Source organism: Rhamphochromis sp. 'chilingali', assembly GCF_963969265.1.
Source record: "Rhamphochromis sp. 'chilingali' genome assembly, chromosome: 22".
NCBI classification, from domain to species: Eukaryota; Metazoa; Chordata; class Actinopteri; order Cichliformes; family Cichlidae; genus Rhamphochromis; species Rhamphochromis sp. 'chilingali'.
The window spans coordinates 15,225,847-15,245,731 of NC_137950.1; the positions used below are offsets into that span (position 1 = coordinate 15,225,847).

General features: G+C 39.6%; 1 protein-coding gene across 3 annotated transcripts; it reads left to right on the forward strand.

The window, feature by feature from the left end:
- Window positions 1-10,856: 10,856 nt before the first annotated feature.
- adprh (ADP-ribosylarginine hydrolase) lies at window positions 10,857-19,883 on the forward strand. Of its 3 annotated transcripts, none has more exons than XM_080873942.1 (8): window positions 10,857-11,190; window positions 12,295-12,418; window positions 12,588-12,696; window positions 13,015-13,113; window positions 13,891-13,996; window positions 16,301-16,567; window positions 17,820-18,069; window positions 19,185-19,325. In XM_080873942.1, the coding sequence occupies exons 1-7, from the start codon at window positions 11,183-11,185 to the stop codon at window positions 18,064-18,066; spliced, it is 960 nt and encodes a 319-aa protein (XP_080730068.1). In that variant the 5' UTR covers window positions 10,857-11,182; the 3' UTR covers window positions 18,067-18,069; window positions 19,185-19,325. The 3 variants fall into 3 exon arrangements, with proteins under 3 accessions (XP_080730068.1, XP_080730067.1, XP_080730066.1); XM_080873941.1 differs by having other exon boundaries at window positions 10,858-11,245; window positions 17,820-18,034; window positions 19,185-19,883; XM_080873940.1 differs by having other exon boundaries at window positions 10,858-11,190; window positions 17,820-18,034; window positions 19,185-19,880.
- Window positions 19,884-19,885: the final 2 nt, after the last annotated feature.

Below are 19,885 nucleotides of genomic sequence, written 5' to 3' on the forward strand. Positions count from 1 at the left end.
GAGTATGAGCGTGCAGCGTTTAAAGTGTGGAAGTACTGACCTTACTTTGAGTTTGATTCCATAAAAAGTGACAAAAACATTAGCGTCCATCGTGCGTGGGAAGAAAACTTCTTTTTACAGCGAAAAAAACCCCTAAACTTCCGAGCAAGCACCGAGTAGCTACGACGTGATGGGAAACTCACAGAGACACTCGCGCGGATTCTTCAACTGACCGCAGCACACCTACACCAGGGTAACCCTCCGCCTACCCTGCTCCTGCTTTACAGGTGAAAATAGAGCAAAAGGACCGCTGAGTCTTTGACTTTATTTATTTTCTGCTGTGTTTTACTTGCATCTGTTTGAAAGAGTGAGTGAAAACACAAAAAATATTTTATTTTATGTGCTGGAATGTGTAGAAAATAGGTTTAAATGTTAAACTAATTTATTCAAGTCAGAGAATGTTGCATATAATTAAATGTTTTGCTTGATGCATAAAGTTAAAAGATTAAAACTGATAAAACAAGTTAAAAAAAGAGACTTTTCCATTTGATTACATTTTGTATGATGGATTATGTAGAAAAAGTAGAATTGGGCTGAAAGATCTATCACTTTATCACCTCTTCAGGTTGTAAATCGTGTTTTTAAAAAGTAACTAAGTAACTAAGTAATTAATTACTTTTGAAAATAAGTAATCAGTAAAGTAACGGGATTACTTTTTGGGGGGAGTAATCAGTAATTAGTTACTGATTACTTTTTTCAAGTAACTTGACCAACACTGGTCATTAATAACAATAGTTTTCTGAAATTTACACAGAGCACCTTCAGCTGCACAAGAGCTATGAGTAGAAAGTAAAGTAAGGAGCCGTGCTCTATTCAAAACTCTATTGAAGCAATAAAATTGCTATTTACAGCATATATGGCATTCATATATTTAGATAGGCATACTTTGTGTAGTACTTTGGTCAATGAAAGTAGGCCCTCAAATAAAATTTCTAATTAAATGTTACTTACTATATAGTATGTTGAGTTTTGAAAACCTTACATCATTTAAGTTGCACAACTTTGCATACAGTTGTTTACAAAATGCAAGCTGACAAGCTGCTGTGTCAGCAGTGCCTAAGGTAAAGTTTAACATGTTCTCTTGGTTTATTTTCTTCTCTCATAAGTACATACATGCCACCTCAGGTAATGTGCAGCCAGTTGCTATAAAACTAGACATTCATATGCAGAAAGGCTTGAAAGGGCATTTGGAAAATTAACATTTTTACTCTGATGTTGGTTTGCTGTCGCCGGACAGTAGAAATGCTAAAGAAAAAAACAGTTTTATTATCTATTTAGCACAAATAGAATTATGTCATAAAATTAAAAAGGACTAAAATCTTCAATCTTGACAATTAAAAAATAGTAAGACCTAATAATTCACAATGACAGCAGTGCAGATTTCACTGTGATATCTGTCCAACTTCAGTTTTTATCTGGGAAAAAATAAAAAACAGTTTTATGTAGTTTTTTTTTTCTTTTTAATGCAGATTTTATGGCTCTCAGCTGAGATGATTTGACGGTTTAATTAGATAGTGGCAAATGATGAGATGAATTTCATATGGGAATCTCAGACATGCTGTAATTTTAAACTGAGGAACTGACAGGGTGCTGTCTAACATACATGACACATGGTCCTAATTATTGAAAATCTGACAAATATAAATTAAAAATGTTTTTTTGAAGCGGCATTTTGTCATATTAATTTTTTTAAATAATTAGTTTGTTTTTTTTAAACTACAGGGCAAGCTTAGGATCTAATCAGCAAGAGCGTAGTGTCAGTGATTTCTGAATTTGAATGATGGATACAAGCAGAATACAAAAAAAAGAGTGAGGGGAGAAAAGAAATGGAGAAAAAAGACAGAACGACAAAAGTAATGTAGGGGTGGGAATCAGATGAACTGCTTACAATGCTGAAGAAAATGTAAACAGTTTTATTTCATCTAAATGTCCAAAATAAGGATTGCAAATATAAGGAAGCCTTCACACCTGAAACATCCGACTAATCAAATCAGAAAAGTGAAGTTTTTCCAGCTCCGTGCAGATATTGATTTCATCAGGGACACCATCTACCTGTTTGAGAATGCCTCCGGGACACAGGATTTATTGAAAAAATATTCTTTTGTTGAGGAATGACAAATGTGTATCATCACACAAATACAATAAAGTGAAAATATATAAATATATAAAAACATATTCTCAGTAAAAACATTTGAAACCCCTCTGTTTACAGATTGCCTTATATATTACACAAGCAGTGCTCCTTTCCATTTACACCTCAGCCTTCAAGGCGCCGAAATGTTATTTCACAATATAAACCTAATTTTCAGCTGAGGCAACAACACAAATGAGAGAATAAGAGGAAACATTATCTGGAAGAGCCGCCCTTTGCAATTTGAATTTTCTATACCAAGAGTGTGACCCCTTAAAAAATACCTGAATTAGCTCTGTTAGATGAAAACCACATCAAGCCATGGCAGGAACATTAACTTCAAGAGTGAGCTTTCATTATGCAGCAGGGCACTCGTGCTTTCACAGCAAAGCTCACGGGACAACTCTCCGAGGCAAACTGATGTAAAGGGTTCAAATTATGTTTTATGTGAGAATTGGAAGAAAGTTGAAACAAAAGTTAAAACAGGAAATGTTATTTAAAGCAGTCGTTTTGCTTCTTTGATTAACTGAGATGGTGTTTGTTTATGAAGTCCGTAGCCTCGCTGCCAGTTAGCTTAGCCTAGCATAACACTGCCACAATGATTACATAGCTAGTCTCGTTATGTCCTGTTTAAATTTTGTGCATATTGAACATCTGAAATATAGCATGTTGATTTTTTTTTTTTGTTATGTTGAGCTGACTGCTTTCTGCTCATGACTTCATGAGAATTGTATGTGTTATCGTGTGAAAAATAAAGTTTTCACTGAAGTCTGTGCAGTCTTTGGAAAACTAACTATACCCTCAAAGCTTCCATAGTAATTAAGAGTCTCAGTATGTTCTAGGTGCTGTTTATAACCAGCAAGTGTAAGCACCTCAAGCACCTCTATAAATGTAGATGTTTTAGCAGTTTGATGGTCTGGAGCATTCAGGTTTACATTAACACAGTGCTGCAATTTTCCGAGGAGCGCTCATCCCAGCAGGCTCGCCCCAAGGTCAGGTTGTGCAATGCTCAACTTGATTAAAACTCTGTGTTGGGACCTTAAGAAAGCGAATGACCACAAAACTCGATAATTTTAAGAAACATTGTAAAGAGTGGGTCCAAAATATCAAAAACCAGTCTTTCAAGATGGGGAACAGTTAAGTCCGGCACACACTGATATCCCAAGCATTGCAATCACTCTTCACTAGTTTGCAAGTAGGTACCTCCTTCCAGTTTTGTCTGCTGTGTGGTGAGGTAGTATACAAAGAAAGTAAAGAGCCTTACAGATACAAGTAGATGCAGGTTTGAAGACGTCAGCAGGTAGATTTGGACAAACTGTCATATCCTGATGTGTCCAGCAAACAATAGGTCACTTATAAGTCAAATGTTTAAAAATGCTTCAAGAAAAAGTTCTTTTCTGATAATGTCTTTTGGTTAAAGCCATTTTGCTAACCAACTTTGACAATATAGTAAAGCACCTCATTAGATTTAGGAAAAATAATGACTGACGTGGTAAAATCTAATGTTTTCCAGCTATCCTTTATCCAGCTAAAGTCTTCTTTTATTACGATTTTAATGTTGAAACACCAACAGTTGTTTTCTCTTTGGGTGGGCAGGGTTTTCAGAGTAATACACGTGGTGCTCCGCCTCAGTAAAAGCTGAACATATCCAGAGATCAAGATGACAGACACCTGGTCATCTACTTTCTTATGATCACACCTGCGAGGAAGTTTAGTAGCGGTATATTTCCTGGAAGTTACAGGAAGAACAGGGCACCGGTGACACATTTACATACGGTTCATACATGTCCACACATCCCTCTGACACTAGTTCCCTTTGCCCCAACAGACACACCAATGCATGCAGACACATTCACGTACTGTTTAAACACGCTGACACCCCCATAAATGGTGTTAAATCTCCAACACATTCAGCCCCAGTTGTATTCCGCCAGCCAGTTGCTAGGCAACACTGGAACCTGTAATAGCACTCGGGTCTCACGGCCCGCTACGGGTGGGGTTGGGGGTGCGTGTGTTGACAGGGGTGTCGGGTGAGGAGGATGCAAGGGGTTTTTTATTTTTGTTTTTTGAGAGGAAGCCTCTAAACTGGAGTGAGATGCCATGGTGGAGACTGGTTAGGCTGAACCATCTCTAACTGCTCTGGGACCCAGAGGTCTATGTTAATGTAGTTTCTGACATGGCACGTCAAAAAGGATGGTGATGATGTCAGGTGAGGATCTGAAGTGCAGCGATAGATAAGATGTTCTTTTAGTCTTTTTTTTTTTACAGCATCTTCTCACAGGAGAAATATTAAGAGTAGGGATGGAAGCAGGTGGTTATTTCGCTTTTACCAACCCTGGGATCTTTAGATTATTATCTTCATCTCTGCAAAGCTTTAGTCAGAGCCTCAAGCACTGACAATGAAATAAAATAAATGGAACATCATACACGTCTCAAAAAGGAATGAAAGGATAACTTCAAAGTGGAGTGCAGCATCAATTTCAAACTTTGGAGATACTGATCTGGCCAGTTAAATATCAGAGCAGGTTGTCAATCCGTTTCAGCTGCTTTGGTGTTAATTAAATTAAAAGCAGGTGTGCTAAAGGGGTTACAATGAGACAACCCCCAAAACAGGGATGGTTTTACAGGTGGAGGTCTCTGACATTGTTTCCCTAACTCATCAGTGTCACTAATGGTAGCGTGAGGTAACACCTGGACCCAATTAGGTTGCACAGGTAGTCAAACTGCTCCAAGATGGTACATCAATACGTCTAAGGAGTTTGGAAAGAAAAGCGTCTGGACTTCTTTGAGTTGCTTGAAATGTAGTTTCTGACAAAGCTTTAGTCAGAGCAACTTTCAAGCAACTCAAAGAAGTCCAGATGTTTTCTTTCCAAGCTCCATAGACTACGATGACCTGGATGACTGAGAACCTTCACGGACATACATCAATACGTGTCATTGTGTTGGGAGACACAGCAAACCTCCTGGCAGTCTTGAGAGTATGGAGGAGATTCCAGGAGACAGACAGTTAGTCTAGGAGAGCTGGACGGGGCCCTAGAAAGTCTTTAACTCATCACCCCGCTCCTCCAGCCTAAATCCAACACCTCTGGGACACCTCAGACTGTTCGGGAGGTTTAGTGATTCCCTAATCCAGATCTGGGAAGACATCCCCCGAATCATCCACATTTGTTTTCTCATTAGGAGCATTCCTCGACATTGCCGGGCATACATACAAGCATGTGGGGTCCATACAGACTCCTCAGTACCCCCCACAGGTGGAAGGAAAAAACTCCTTTTAACAGGAAGAAACCTCCAGCACAACCAGGCTCAGGTAGGGACAGCCATCTGCCATGACCAGGGGTGAGGGGAGGGAAACTGGACAGTAGTAGTAAAAAACAAAACCTAGATTGTTTAGGTATACTAAGTCTTTAAATGTCTGGGTAATTGTAATCAATAACCAAAAAGACCCAAACATGACTAAGAAAAGCATCAAAGATTCACTTTGGAGCAGCTGAAAGCAGAGTGTAGAGCTTTTTTTTAAATTATTTGGTTGCCAGTACATTTTCAGGCTAATTGTTTTAAATATAGCCAGTGTTAAACAAACATGGGGAACATGCTCTTTGTTACTGGAAGCTTTACTGTCTGTAGCCTGAGTAGTTAGATCACAAACCTTCAAGGACACTTTGGTTGTATGGAGATAATCAGTCTGCGCGGACAGAGCATTGCAGATTGCATTTGCTGAAATGTGATTGCAAAGCAAGTCAAAACATAGTTTTTATGCCTCCCCCCCTCTTGTTTTCAGTAGTCATGAACAATGACTGCAGTTGCCTGTTGCCTCCAGATGCTGAAGTTGGCAGACAGCTTAATACTGAAATAACTCTGAAGAGTACACAGTGTATTTAAGAGCAAGGTTAGGCGATAATAAAAATGGCAAATTCTGATGTGTTTAGAAGTCCACCAGAGACCGACGTGTGGAAAAGGAGGGAGAGGAAGCATTAGAGAATATGATTTGGTTGCAAAACCACACTCCAGCCCGTGTCCCTAAGAGGCAACCTGGGGGCGAGTTTGTCAGGCTTAGTCAAGCAGACTGTACCTTCTGCCTTTAACCAACCACCCCAGCAGAGAAGCAGTACTGCTTACTGAAGCTCGACCGTGCCAGCGGGGGCAATTTAAAAAACATTATAATCACATGAGGAGAAATTTCTCTGGTTTCATAATTAGAAATGGCAAGTGGGGAATGAACTTGATGGCATTTGGTTTGGCCACAGTGCAACAGGATAACGGTGCTGCTTTATTATCTCGTTTTCAGTGTAAAGGGAATGAATGAATGAGTGCAGAGAGGGTAATGGTCTTTTCTCAGTGTGTGGATTAGCTGTGCAAAATTACACATGGCTATACCTCCAATTTTAAATAAAGCAACTCGTACCGGTGTGGTGGTACATGTCACAGTGTTGGATTAAGCAAAACGGGTAAAAACATGTTTGTTAAGGAGCTTAAAAAATGGAAATAGACAAGTTTTTGGCACAACCAAAACATGACCAGGGTGGCGCTTTAGTTTGCCCAGGAGCTTTCTGCAGATGGTGGAAATGGCACACTAAGAAAAACTGTGGAAATTCTGCCAGACAAAAGTCCCTCTGTCGAAGGAAGAGAAGAAGAAGAGGAGGGAAAGGGATAGAAATCAAAAGAACCTGAGAACAAATGGATGCAGAGCTGAATCAGTCTGCATTAATTCTACAGCGAGGAGGCAGCAGAACCTGCCTGCTTTATCCTGCTACAACCACGTGTTTTTTATAACTAAACAAATAATGGTTTGCAGTCTTTGTGACAGAGGCACATGGCAGTGAGGAAAGAAGGGGAAGCTGTCTATTGCCACTTTATTAAATAGCATTGATGGCTGATTTTTTCTTGTCTTTTCTTTGTTTACTTTGCACAGAGCCATTCTTTATCCTGTCTGCTGGATAGACATGGAAGTAATCAATGTTCTCTGTGGTTGCTTAAATAAGAGCGCTGTGTATACCAAATCAGTTTGTAACCTGGAGACTGAAAAGATTCGGCATGAGCCCCCGCATCCTCAGGACCTTCTATCGCTGTGCCATTGAGAGCATCCTCACTGGATGCATCACCACCTGGTATGGCAACAGCACCGCCTACAACTGCAAAGCTCTCCAGCGAGTAGTGCGGTGCTCTGAACGGATAATTGGAGGTGAGCTTCCCTCCCTCCAAGACATCTACAGGAAGCGGTGCCTGAGGAAAGCGGGGAGGATCATCAAGGACTCCAGTCACCCCAGCCATAAACTGTTCAGACTGCTTCCATCAGGAAGGAGGTTCTGCAGCATCCGGTCCCGTACCAGCAGACTGAGAGACAGCTTCTTCCATCAGGCCATCAGACTGCTGAACACGTCATAGACACCTCAGCTTCACTACTGGAACTTCAACATTATGCACTCCACACTGTATATAAATGCCACTTGTTTTGCACATATTCAACTCTGTATATTTTATATATTTTATTATTATTATTATTATTATTATTTTATTTTATTTTTTTACTATTTAATTTGTAAAAATGTGTACACACACACACACACACACACACACACACACACACACACACACACACACACACACACACACACACACACACGTAGGAAAATATTTAGTATACACATCCAGAAATGCATACACTATTATATATTGTACATATATTTATTAGTTTCAGGTTGGCCATTCTTGTATTTTGCTCATTTGTGTTGTTGTGTTTGCACATCTCTGTTGCTTGTGGGGCTCGCACACAAGAATTTCACTCGCATGTGCTGTGCCAGTGTGCCTGCACATGTGATGTGACAATAAAAAGTGATTTGATTTGATTTGATTTGAAGGACATTTGTTGTGCAGCCAGCTGCCTTGGTATGACATGTTTTTGACTGCTGCAGACATTTCTTATCTTCTTAAAATATCTTATCAGCACAGCAATGCAGCTACAACACTGCTGACACAGTCCTAAACTTCAGGCACCTCCACAATCCATCCAAACATATCTGCACATGCACCATCCGTTTTTATTTCACCACTCTTTCTCTCTGTGGCTCTCTGTACTCACCATAGTTTTTATGGCCCCAGGCCTGACAATTCATATGACAAATAGCCTCCAGGCCTTCTCCCTCCTGATACATCACCTCCTCAATTTGCACTTCCCCTTTGATGATAATTGCGCGGTATAGTGAGGAGTGACCATGCGCATCAGCCATGGGGAATCACTGTCTGGCATCAGGATCCACCAGCTGGCAGCATCAATCACCGGGTCTCTTTAAAAGCAGCTGTTGATTTGTTGCAGTGAAATCATGCCACCCTGTGGCAGGAAGAGCTTCAGAACACATCAGATTGATGGGCAGATCACTGGCAGTGGAAGCTTTGGCTTCATCTAAAGTGGACTCTAAGAGCATAGAATTGATTATAATGTGATGTAATGCTTTTCTGAACCCCGAAGGAGAACTGTGGAGTCATTTCTTTGAAGAGAAAAATCCTGACAGAGCCTTAAATGTGTTTAGCTGTAGTCACTCGCTGTTATTTCTATCTCCTAATATCCTCTGTACATACTGACGATGATGCGAACCAGCAGTTTCACACTTCCATCAGACCTGTTGCCACGAGCTTTCAGTCCAGTTCTTGTGTACTTTGACAAACCTCAGCCTTTGTTCTTTGTTTCTCTTCCTTAGGAATGGCTTCTTGACAACAACCCTTCCACTGAGATCATTTCTGATGAGACTTCATGAAACTCTACATGAATCAAATAAAGTTTCAGATGCATGTCTCAGGTTTGGTGTCAAGTCTTTGCTGGATTTCTTTTTCTATTTCTTAAAATTGATTCTGATTTGCTTAAGATGCTATAAGGTCATCACTGCAGTGTAGCCGGCCTGTAACTGTGTGTGTTGTCCCTTAACCTTTATGCATCATGTACTGTGTCTGGGACTGGTTCCCTTGATTTTTAGTGTTTTGTGTAATACATTGACCTGAAATCTGTGTGTACGTATGTTTCACAGACTTATGTTTTGAAGTGATATTTCGGGGAGCTGTGTTCCTCTCTCTCATCTTTATTTCCTTCCCGTCCCAAATATACTTGAATATAAAAAATGACATTAAATATTCAGCCTTTCATTGATATGTGAGTCTTTTGTCTGGTGACGAGCACTTACAGACACTGCCTGTCTTGTTTCTTAGGACTGCTTCGTGATTTTCAAGTTCCCTTAATGGGACTTTATAATTGAAAAAAGAAATCCTTCAGACTTGTGTAGTTCAAGATGTGAAATGCTTATCGTTTAAAGGTTTTCATATATTATGTGTGTGTGTGTGTGTGTGTGTGTGTGTGTGTGTGTGTGTGTGTGTGTGTGTGTGTGTGTGTGTGTGTGTGTGTGTGTGATCCTTCATCTGAACTGCCAAGATCATCATCTGGCATGCGCTGCTCGCCAAACTTTTATTGTTCTTGTAATGCATATTCAGGAACTCTTTTCTTTGTTTCCACAGTTTATGTGTGCTGTTTATCTTCAGTGAAGTGATGAAGTGTCTTGAAGCATTTTGTTTTAAAAGCAGTTTCTCTGTGAGATCAGTTAATGTCACAAAGCTGGATACAAACTGATTTTCTGATGCAGCTCACAGGACAGAGATGCTACAAACATCTGCTCACATCAGGCCACCCATCTAGTGCTGTGCAATACTGCAAATTTTGGTATTGATCCGACACCAAGTAAATACAGGGCCAGTATCGCTGATACCAATATTGATACTTTTAACCTATAAAAGCAGCTTATGTGGGGGATAGCAGCGTATCATGATTTATGAGGTGAATCGTCATCACTTTGCCTAATTCTGAGCACATTTGAATGACCACTGTGATGTGACTGTGATTTTTAGTTTCCACAATAATTAACATGACATAACACACCTTTCAGTTTATCATGTATAGTGCATCTCGCTTATTTTGGAGATCTGAAATGTAAATGTGCGTCTCTCTAAAGCACCTTGGGTCAGCTTCTGTAGATTAAATGTGCTGTATATGCTATAAATAAAATAGACGAGACAGTCGTGGTTCAGACATTGGGGTGGCAGTCAGGAGGTGGAGTGGGTCACCTACTGATCAAAAGGTCGGTGGTTTGATCATGACATCCAAAATGTCCTTGGGCAAGATACTAACTCCAAGTTGCTCTCTAATGCATCCATCAGGGTATGAATGTGTGTGAATGATGGGTAGAAAGCAATGGATGATGGGGTATGTTGTATAAAGCGCTTTAAGTGCTCCAGGAGAGTAGAAAAGCACTATATAGAAGCTAAGTATCGATGCTATTGGGCTAGTATTGATTTAATTCCTATACCAGCACTGGTATAAATACTCTCAGTATTTGGATCAATCCACTTATACATATTACACTTATTCCTATGCTTAGGTGGAGCTGATGGTGGTGTCTGGTTGTCAGTAAGGTTATGCAAGCACCACTTTGGTGCAAATGTGAAGAATGGACAAGGAAGAAACTTGATCAAGGAGAAATGTCTGTATGAAGAAAATACCAAACAGTCAGGTTTTGTCCAGAAAAAATCCCCCTGACATTTACTGACCATAAAAATCCATCACCTTCAGATCTCCACACACAGAAATGGTGTGTGTGTGTGTGTGTGTGTGTGTGTGTGTGTGTGTGTGTGTGTGTGTGTGTGTGTGTGTGTGTGTGTGTGTGTGTGATCGGTGCTTGGGAACTCGTCAGAGATCGTGCTGTTAAACATTTGTCCCCATCTTGCCAGCTGGAGAGCTAAACTTGGTTCGTCTCTGTGTCCTTTTTTAGCCCGCACGTTTTCTCGCGAGTCCGGCTGTTGGCTGTGGTTTGAAAAGTAGTTGTTACCATAACTTTTCTAAATGAACGCAATTTTTTGAGCTAGGAGTCTGAGCTACTGCTTGCAACAACCAAGCAGGGCCCGTGTGCAGCCGCGGTGTTAACTGGACGCGTGTAACCGCCTCCTGAGGATCGTTTGTGGGAACAACACGCTGCAATGGAGCGGTGAGGCTGCAGCTGCACGGAGGGAGGACGTCCTGCGTTACTTAGTTTGAATCAGGTTTCTCTGTGATTGACCTGTCCTGTTAGATCAACTCTCTTCACACGTGATATTGTTTATATGTGACATATCATGACTTCTAGAGACACAGTTTTTGCGATTTACGCTGAATGTACAATGCACGTTAACATATTTGGATATTTATAGTTACAGTGTATGTCTAGACTAGACATAAGTAACTGTAAATTAGCCTCATAGTAACTTAGAAGAATGACTGCTTTGACACAACAGCGCATTTCTTCTATAAAGCACATTTTTAATTCAGAGCTATTATTTAAGGGTTAAATGTTATCTGTGAATATTGCTTTTTAAAAAGTAAACGTAAATTACTGTGCAATTACTGTTCTTTATATTTTGCTAGAAAAATGGGAGATTTGTTGAAAAAAATGTGTAAACTTCAATAGAGTGCAGTGTATAAGACAAAAACAGAGTTGGTACAATTCCAACCATGTTGTAAGTCAATATTTGCTATGACCAAATTTATACTTCAACACAGCCTGAACTCTCTTAGGCACACCTTTAGGGGGCTTCTTAAAGGACATTTGAAGTTCTGTTTTGTTTTTTCATGTTAGCTGCCTTTTGTTTTTGTTCTCTGTCAAGATAATCCCTCTAAAGAGGGATCCAGCTGCTGGGGAGGCCAATCTATGACTGAGCTAAATCAAGACTTTAGCTCATTGACTTCTCCAATGAGTTTTCTTTATTTAACGTAAAGTTAAAAGCACTATGAGCTGATCGGGTTGTCCGTCTGTGGCCTTTAGTGCAGCGGTCCCCAACCTTTATGCCCGACAATATTTTCATGGACCGGCCTTTTATTCATAACACACGTGAAAAGACCCAGGAAAACCGAGTAAACGATAACAAAATAACGCTGAAAACCGATAAAAACCCTGAAAACTATACATTTCACACCTGAGCCTCAACTCTCGCGGCCCGGTACCAAACGACTCACGGACTGGTACCGGTCCGAGGCCCGGGGGTTGGGGACCGCTGCTTTAGTGCATTTTAGGTGATCTTTGCAAAGTTCAGCAGGCTAACTGTGATCTTTTCAGCCCCAGCAGGTCTGCTACGCTTGAGCTCTACAAGGCAGCCATGTTGCTGAGTGGAGTTGGTGATGCCTTGGGCTACAGGAACCAGCTGTGGGAGTACAATGAATCAGGACCAGCTATTCACCAGGTCAGTACTGGACCAGCAAAGCATTTCCATCCAGGGTTCCTATTTTTTCTTATGCATAAAGATGAAGGTATCATCTAATTTATGAGTTACATGTAGTTTTTATTGATGATGACTTAGAAGGGAGTTATTAAGAAAGGAGTGTTCATCATCATCCTCTCTGTCCATGCAGGAGCTTCAGGAACTTGGTGGCCTAAAGAACATCAAGGCTGAGCTCCCTGACTGGCCTGTGAGTGACGACACAGTTCTGCATCTGGCTACAGCTGAAGGACTAGCAACAGGCGAGTCCAAAGCCACATTAAAACATTTTGTTCTACTTGGTTTTTCCTCTGTTGCACATCTTGCTGGAAGCGAGGAGCTGATTGGATTGACCTTACAGCCGCTGTTCACGCCTCTTCAAGAGCTCCACAAAAAAAGGTCAAATCTAATTTCCAGCCTTGCCTTGATTTAGCGCTCTATTAGGTGCTACCCAAGTGGGGGGAAAAGAGGCAGAAATTCAACTTGACCTTTAGTGGGATACGGCAAACCAGGCAGTCCTGTTAACAGATCAGTTACCTCTTTAAAGTCTGCAGTTTGAACAATGTGTGTCATCCTAACAGGAAAGACTGGGGAGGAGCTCATGCATGAGGTGGCTGCTCGTTATGTGGAAGCCATGAAGGACATGGAGGGCAGGAAACCAGGGCCTTCGAGCATTCTGGGTAAAACATCATTTTGAAGTCATTTAACCCTCCTGCCATCCTTTAAAAAACTCACACCCATCACCCTAGGGACCATTCTCAGCCACGCCATAAAAAGACCATATATCCATATTTTATTCCACTTTAAATTAGCCAACCTTGTAAAACTACTTCTCCCTGAAATATTCATGTAAAGTTTTAATTATATTTTCGTTGTTTTAACCCTTCAAATCCCAGTGTTATTACATGAGCGCCCTGTGTTATAAGCCCCAAAACCCAAAAAACGAAACTAAATATTTCCACAAAAAACCAGTTGAAGTAATATGTGATTGTCATTATAAGTAGGCCTTTAGATGGACCAAAGATTGGCACCAACATACATTTTGACCTGCCATTATTTTTTTTGCATTTTTTTTGCAATTTAAAAATTAAAACTTCAAGGCCCTGAGTCTTCATTGACATCCAAGAAAAGAAGAAAAAATAAAATCATATGATGATAATTTGGGGTTGAAAAATAGCGTTTATAATGGAAGTCAATGGGCAGAAAATGGTCCCCAGGGTGATGGGTGTGGGGATTTCTGCTGCTCAGCCATTTTAGGCTGATTTAAGGAATTCACACTGGAATATTAACATTGACAGGTAAAAACTATCCTGTGGCAAGTTTGGTTATATTCCACTGAACACAGTGGAAATGGCAGCCATTTAACACATAGCAGTGGCACAAAAAGGTCCCAAGAAGGCAGGAAGGTTAACATCTGTTTATGGAGGCGATATAGAGCTAAAGCTTTGTTCTTTTAGGGGTTTCCCAGCTAAAGCCTGGGGAGGAAGGGGGATACAGAGTGGCATATAACCCTGACGGGACAGGCTGTGGAGCAGCCATGAGGTCCATGTGCATTGGCCTGAGGTAAAAAGCTCTTACTTTTCAATCTTCATGTTGTTTGTTCTTTCCCTGAGTCCGCAGTGGGTTTGGTTATTACTTTTTAATTGGCAATAATTCTGAAATATGGCTGTCTTGAGCAGATGCAGCACATCTTAATCATGAACTGAGTCTGAGTCGTGCTTTTTTTGAGAGAGTGTTTTGCTGTGTTCTCAGAGCAGTTTTTTAATAAAAAAGTAAGTGAAAGGCGTTCCAAATTATTATTATTTTTAATTAAAATTTTTAATTACATTAGGTTAATTAGGTAGTCCTATTTAGAACTCTTATTCGAGTGAGAGTTGTGTACAAAACCCACATATAAAAAATGCACAGAAACATGCATGCTAGTTGAACATAAGACAAGGATACATTGTGCATGCTCATAAATGAAGAAAAGCTCATGCAGTGTAGTTGGAGATCATTTATAAAACCATTAAAATATTCCAATCAAAGCAGAAATTGTATTTTTTTCTTTTTTTTTAAAACTTGTTCTATTTATCAACAGCAACATATTTCAATCCGTGCCACTTTTTTCATAAAAGACACAATTTTGACTAAGAAAAGAATGACCCATGATAACATATATGAGTGTATATATTAACAATATCACCACAATATCACCATAATTGTGTATAATTAATACGTAATTGTATAAGTGCAGATAAAATAGTTAAGAAACAAGATTTGTTTCTCTATAAAAAGCTCATCTTTGTCTTTAATTTTCTTTTTTTTTTTTTTTCCTTTTTTTCTTTTTTTTTCTGGAAGTCTTTAATTTTCTTAACAGGTGTTCCACATGGGTCTTAAAAGCGAGTCTAGCATCCAACCAGGTTCCTAAGTATGCAAAGTAATTAACAGTTTAAAGACTAAGAAGAGTTTGAATATGGACTGTACCATCCCATACTCTTGTCTTTATCTAATTCTAAAACAAGCTTATGTTTAATAAGAGAATTTTGAAATGTATCAATAGCGAACTGTAGATTTTTAATGCAAAGGAAGAGACTGTGGTATATATAGTGGTGTCATCTGCATAAAAATTGACATTACAGTTTTGGGTGGCAGAGAGTATTATTTGTGTAAAGGGCAAATAAAAGAGCTCCAAGAATAGATCCTTGTGGAACACCTGTACAAATGGCAAATGGACTTGACCTGAAGACTTTTGGAGACTATTTTAATTCTGTTAGAAAGATAATCAGCAAACTAACCAACATCTAAACTGAGAACCATCTTTGTGCTAAATGCAATACAGATGAGGACAGAATTATTTCTGTGTTTCTAGTTTTATTTTTGATCCTAAATTATTTTACCGAGCACAAAAGTCTAGTATTATAATGTAAAAGGTAAATCCATTTTTATTTGTGTATCACATTATACAAGAAATAAGTTTAATATCCTCAACGTTACAACCACCCAAAGACAATAATGATCCCAGATCCAGGTCCAAGTCATCAGTTATAATAGTCCACATTGGCTGAGAGTAATATTTTTCTCTTGGACTCTGTTTATCTGTTTTTGAGGTGCAAAGTGTTGCCCTTCTTATGCAACTCACATGACTTTCAAAGGTGAAGGTTTCCTGTGGAGTTTTTGACTTCTTTGTGGGGTTTTTGTCTCCTGCATAGAAGAGGAGGTCACACAGGTGATCTCACGTTATTCTGCTCATCTACATGTAGCAGAAACAAGGAGCAATATTTAATATATGTATACTTTACTTATTTTAAGTTTAAGATCTCTCTTTCAGGATACCCCCGGGGGCAAGAAACAAAAATCAGTCATGACAGTTAATGCAGTTGAGACAAAACTACTAAAATAAAACTGTTATTTAATATTAGGAAGGTGATCTGCAGTTCACTCCATTGAAATAGTTCTTAGTGTCTAAAATGAGTGATTCAAGTTCATCTGTTAACGTAGACTGCATTAAAAAAAAAAACGAGCTTATGACTATAATGCTGATTTTGACTCTTTGACAGTGCCAGATATGCTGAGTTTTTATTTTTATTTTATATAAAAACACAGAAAAAGTGAAAAATATCTACTATTAGCATTTTAACAACAAATAATTTACTAGTTTTTTTTTAGCTCTCAACAAATACTGATAATTCAATTATTGGAAGAATAACAGCTTCTTTATGGAAAAAACATGTTTTTCCAGATGTATTTATCTGCACCATACTAACTCAGAATGATGATGCTCAGAAGTTCTGTGCATGTCAATGAGAAAACCTGAATATTTCAGGTGATAGATATTATCTTCCTTAATAAATACTGATAAGGTCTTTAATATTTCATCCCCATCAGGTATCCAAAGCCCGACCAGCTGTTGTCATTGGTGGCGGTTGCTGTTGAGACAGGCAGAATGACCCATCCTCACCCCACGGGCTTCCTGGGAGCCGTCGCGTCAGCCCTTTTCACTTCATACGCCATCCAGCGCAGGCCAATCACAACTTGGGGTCTGGGCCTTATAAACGAGGCCTGCCCAATAGCAAAGAACTTCGTTGAAGGTCGAGGCTATGCCGTGGAGGAGACCGAGAGAGACTGGGGCTACTTCTGTGACAAGTGGCAATGGTATGGGCTGCTGAAATTGAGCCTTGTTAGGCTGTCATGTTGAATTCAGATTAAAGTTTCCAGCATCAGCAAGTTCTATTAACCTATTTCAGCGTCAAGGTTAACAGACGGTGACATGAAATTGTACTAAAATGTCACCGGTCAGGTTTACTTAAGCAGAACAAATGTCATTTTTATCCTGCAGTACTACATTCTCTGACAAAGATCAATGTAAGTGCAAAACACTATATTCAGGTAAATGTGCGAAATGTGCCTTTTATATTTCTGGTAACTTGATGTAATATATGCTTGAATGAGATCATGTGATATAAAGGAAGAGTTTGTTATTTTGGGAAATAAACTTACGGACTTGGTTGGCTATATAGTGATTACACTGGAGGTACAGCCATCCTGTAAAGTCCAGTATTTGAGCTTACACTAATAAATCACATTGCAAAAGAAAACTGATGACAAATGCAAATTAAAACATGCAGAATACTTTTTAACATGAAATTCTTAATCACAAAAAGTAAGAAAACTAAATTTTCCTTCAACTTTCATACCGAACAGAAAAACTGCTAAGTTGTACAACAAAAGCAAAATGTTTCCAGATGGTCTAATTATAACTGAGAAACCCCAGAGTGAATCCTGCAATTATTGCAATATATATGAAAATGCTACACTGATGTTCAGAGTACCATCTGGAAACGCCACAATATTTGGATTAGCTGTCTAAAAATCATTTTTTAATGACTAACACATTTTGTGACAAACATTTTCATATTAAAGTATTCTTTAATATATATATTTATATATTAAGAAATTATCGCTAGTTGAATTTTGCAATGTTATTTTAAAAGTGTGCTCAAATATGGGACTTTAGAGGACGGCGTTATTTTTTGAATATTCGAACTAGCCAATTATCAGACATGTTTTGATATTTTATTTTTATATTACATATATGAAGCTAAAGAAATTCACTGCGATTATTATTATGTATGTTCACATTTTAAATCTGGCAAATCAAAAATGATTGAGTCATTTTGGTGATTTGAGATGGAATGACCCTAAAAGTAAGCGAGTGATTAAATGGTAGGAGTAGCTACTGGACACAGAAATATATTTTGATTTTGTCCAAAGGTAATAAAAAACAGACCTTTTTGTAGAAACAGTCATGACATGACTGCATTGTTTTATTTTTTTCATTTTAACAGAGAGAGAATGACACAGGTAGACCGTGTAGATGCTGTGAACCCCCCTTTCCTGTCTGCAGGTACTTGGATCTGAGGGGCCTCGCTCACGGTGTGGGCCCTGCAATTTGGCCTGCCTCTTACGGCCCTGCTGAAAGAGACGAAGCCTATAAGAGCTTCAGCTTGTCAGGTTGGGCCGGACGCAGTGGCCATGATGCTCCAATGATAGCGCTGGACGCCTTGCTAGGCGCAGGTTCAGACTGGGAAGAGCTGATGAGCAGGGCCGCCTTCCATGGAGGTCAGAGGTCTCACTGGTGTAATGTATTATAAGCTGTGAGTGAAGTCTTGCACTAAATGTAAAACCTTTACCTAAAATATGTGTTTAATTATATTAACACAAACTCAGCTTTAGTTTGAAGTCTGCTTTTTCTTTTTGACAATCTTTGGTTTAGTTTGATAGTGACTCCGGTAACCATCATGTTTATATATTAGCCAGCATTCCTCTCGTTTCAAACATTTACACACAGTCACTCAGAAAAAGGTGTTGTTGTTTTCAAGCAATGGATTATTAAATCCCTGTACAAAGTAAGTTATTAAACTAACAGCACCACTTGAGATGCACTTTCACCTAATTGCTAAATAATGTAACTACAGGGAACTATGAAGAAGGTATTTGGTGTATCCACTGACAGCTGAAGGAACAATGTAACCTTTCGTACAACTTCAAAGAAATCTTGTAAATTCCCTGGAAATTTCTCTCCCATGTAAACGGAGTTCGGCTGGTTGTTGCTTAAGCAGTTTGTGTCTCAAAGTGCAGATAATTAGAAACTAATGTGATTTCTGAACTCAGGAATGCAAATGTGTTGCAAATGCAAATTGTACTGCAATTGCACCCAATACTGGTCCGTTTTAAGGAAAGTAGCAACTTTGTGAACATGGAACAAGACTTAAGAAGTAAATCAGACATTAAACGGACAGCTTGATGTCAGCTGATAAAGTAAGGCATGAAGATTAAGCTGCCAGTTGTTTGACTTCTCAATAATTATGCAACAAGGTGTGAGACAAACTGTGTGAATGAAAAAAAAATCTGGTGTCTTTGTTTAGTAAGAGAAAAAACAAACCAGAAGTACACCCTGGACAGGATCACCAATTAACCCAACCTCACTCTGTTTTCTTTGGATTGTGGGAGAGAACCTGTGAACCCCACACAGAAAGGCCTCGGCCAAATGGTGGGTTTGAACATGGGACCTTCTGTCTCTGAGGCAACAATATTAATCCCCACCAAAGAAGCCAGTCTAGTGATAGATGGATGGTTATTATTTCTAATAATAATATTAAAAAAAAATCATTAGTCACTTTTAAGATGGCCACAAAGATAAATGATAAATATCAGTGATGCATTATCTCGCACACTAACTGCTCACTCTGCTCTCATCTCTCTTGTCCAGGTGACAGCGACAGCACCGCAGTGATTGCGTGCTGCTGTTGGGGTCTCCTCTACGGATTGCAGGGGGTCCCCGAAGGCAACTACGCCAACCTGGAGTACCGGGAGCGACTGGAGCGCAGTGCCGAGCAGCTCTACGCGCTGTCACACTGAGGAAGGTCGCTGCAACCCCGCCGTGCTGACAGAGCGTGTCCCGGCCCGCTGCGGCAAGGGGGAAACTGGGCCACGCGCACTGACACACTGAAGTAGAGCTAGCTGGTGTGCTCAGTAGTACATTGATTTAGAGAGCTGTCACTGAGCCACAGTATGTTGTCATAGTCGCCTAAAGGGGAAGCAGAAGCAGTGTCCTACTAACCTAAAGAGTCCTCTCTGCCAGAACAAGGACAGAGTGCCTCGTGATGTTGGCACGGAGGCTAGCGTATAAGCAGGGGTCCCCCTAGTGACCGTTTTAAATCAACATATTTGCTCCTGTGAGCAGAACGAATCCAAGCTAATGAGAATATGAAATGAATGAGCAGCATCCTCTGGGAGGTAATTTACTTTGTTTTGTTCAACCTGACATAATGACAAACGCTCCAGCCTCAAATTAAATGTGCTTTTGCTAAAGGATAATGAAAAATAAATTGGTGTGCCTCATGGTCGTTAACTCCTGAAGTGAGAAGGCAAACTAATGCTCCAGACAAAAACATAATTAACAATACAATA

What these genes read in the sequence shown, in the direction of transcription:
- adprh (XM_080873940.1), top strand. An exon ending in TTCTGTGACAAGTGGCAATG is followed by an intron (nt 16,568 to 17,819) that starts GTATGGGCTGCT and finishes TCCTGTCTGCAG; the next exon opens with GTACTTGGATCTGAGGGGCC. An exon ending in CAGGGCCGCCTTCCATGGAG is followed by an intron (nt 18,035 to 19,184) that starts GTCAGAGGTCTC and finishes TCTCTTGTCCAG; the next exon opens with GTGACAGCGACAGCACCGCA.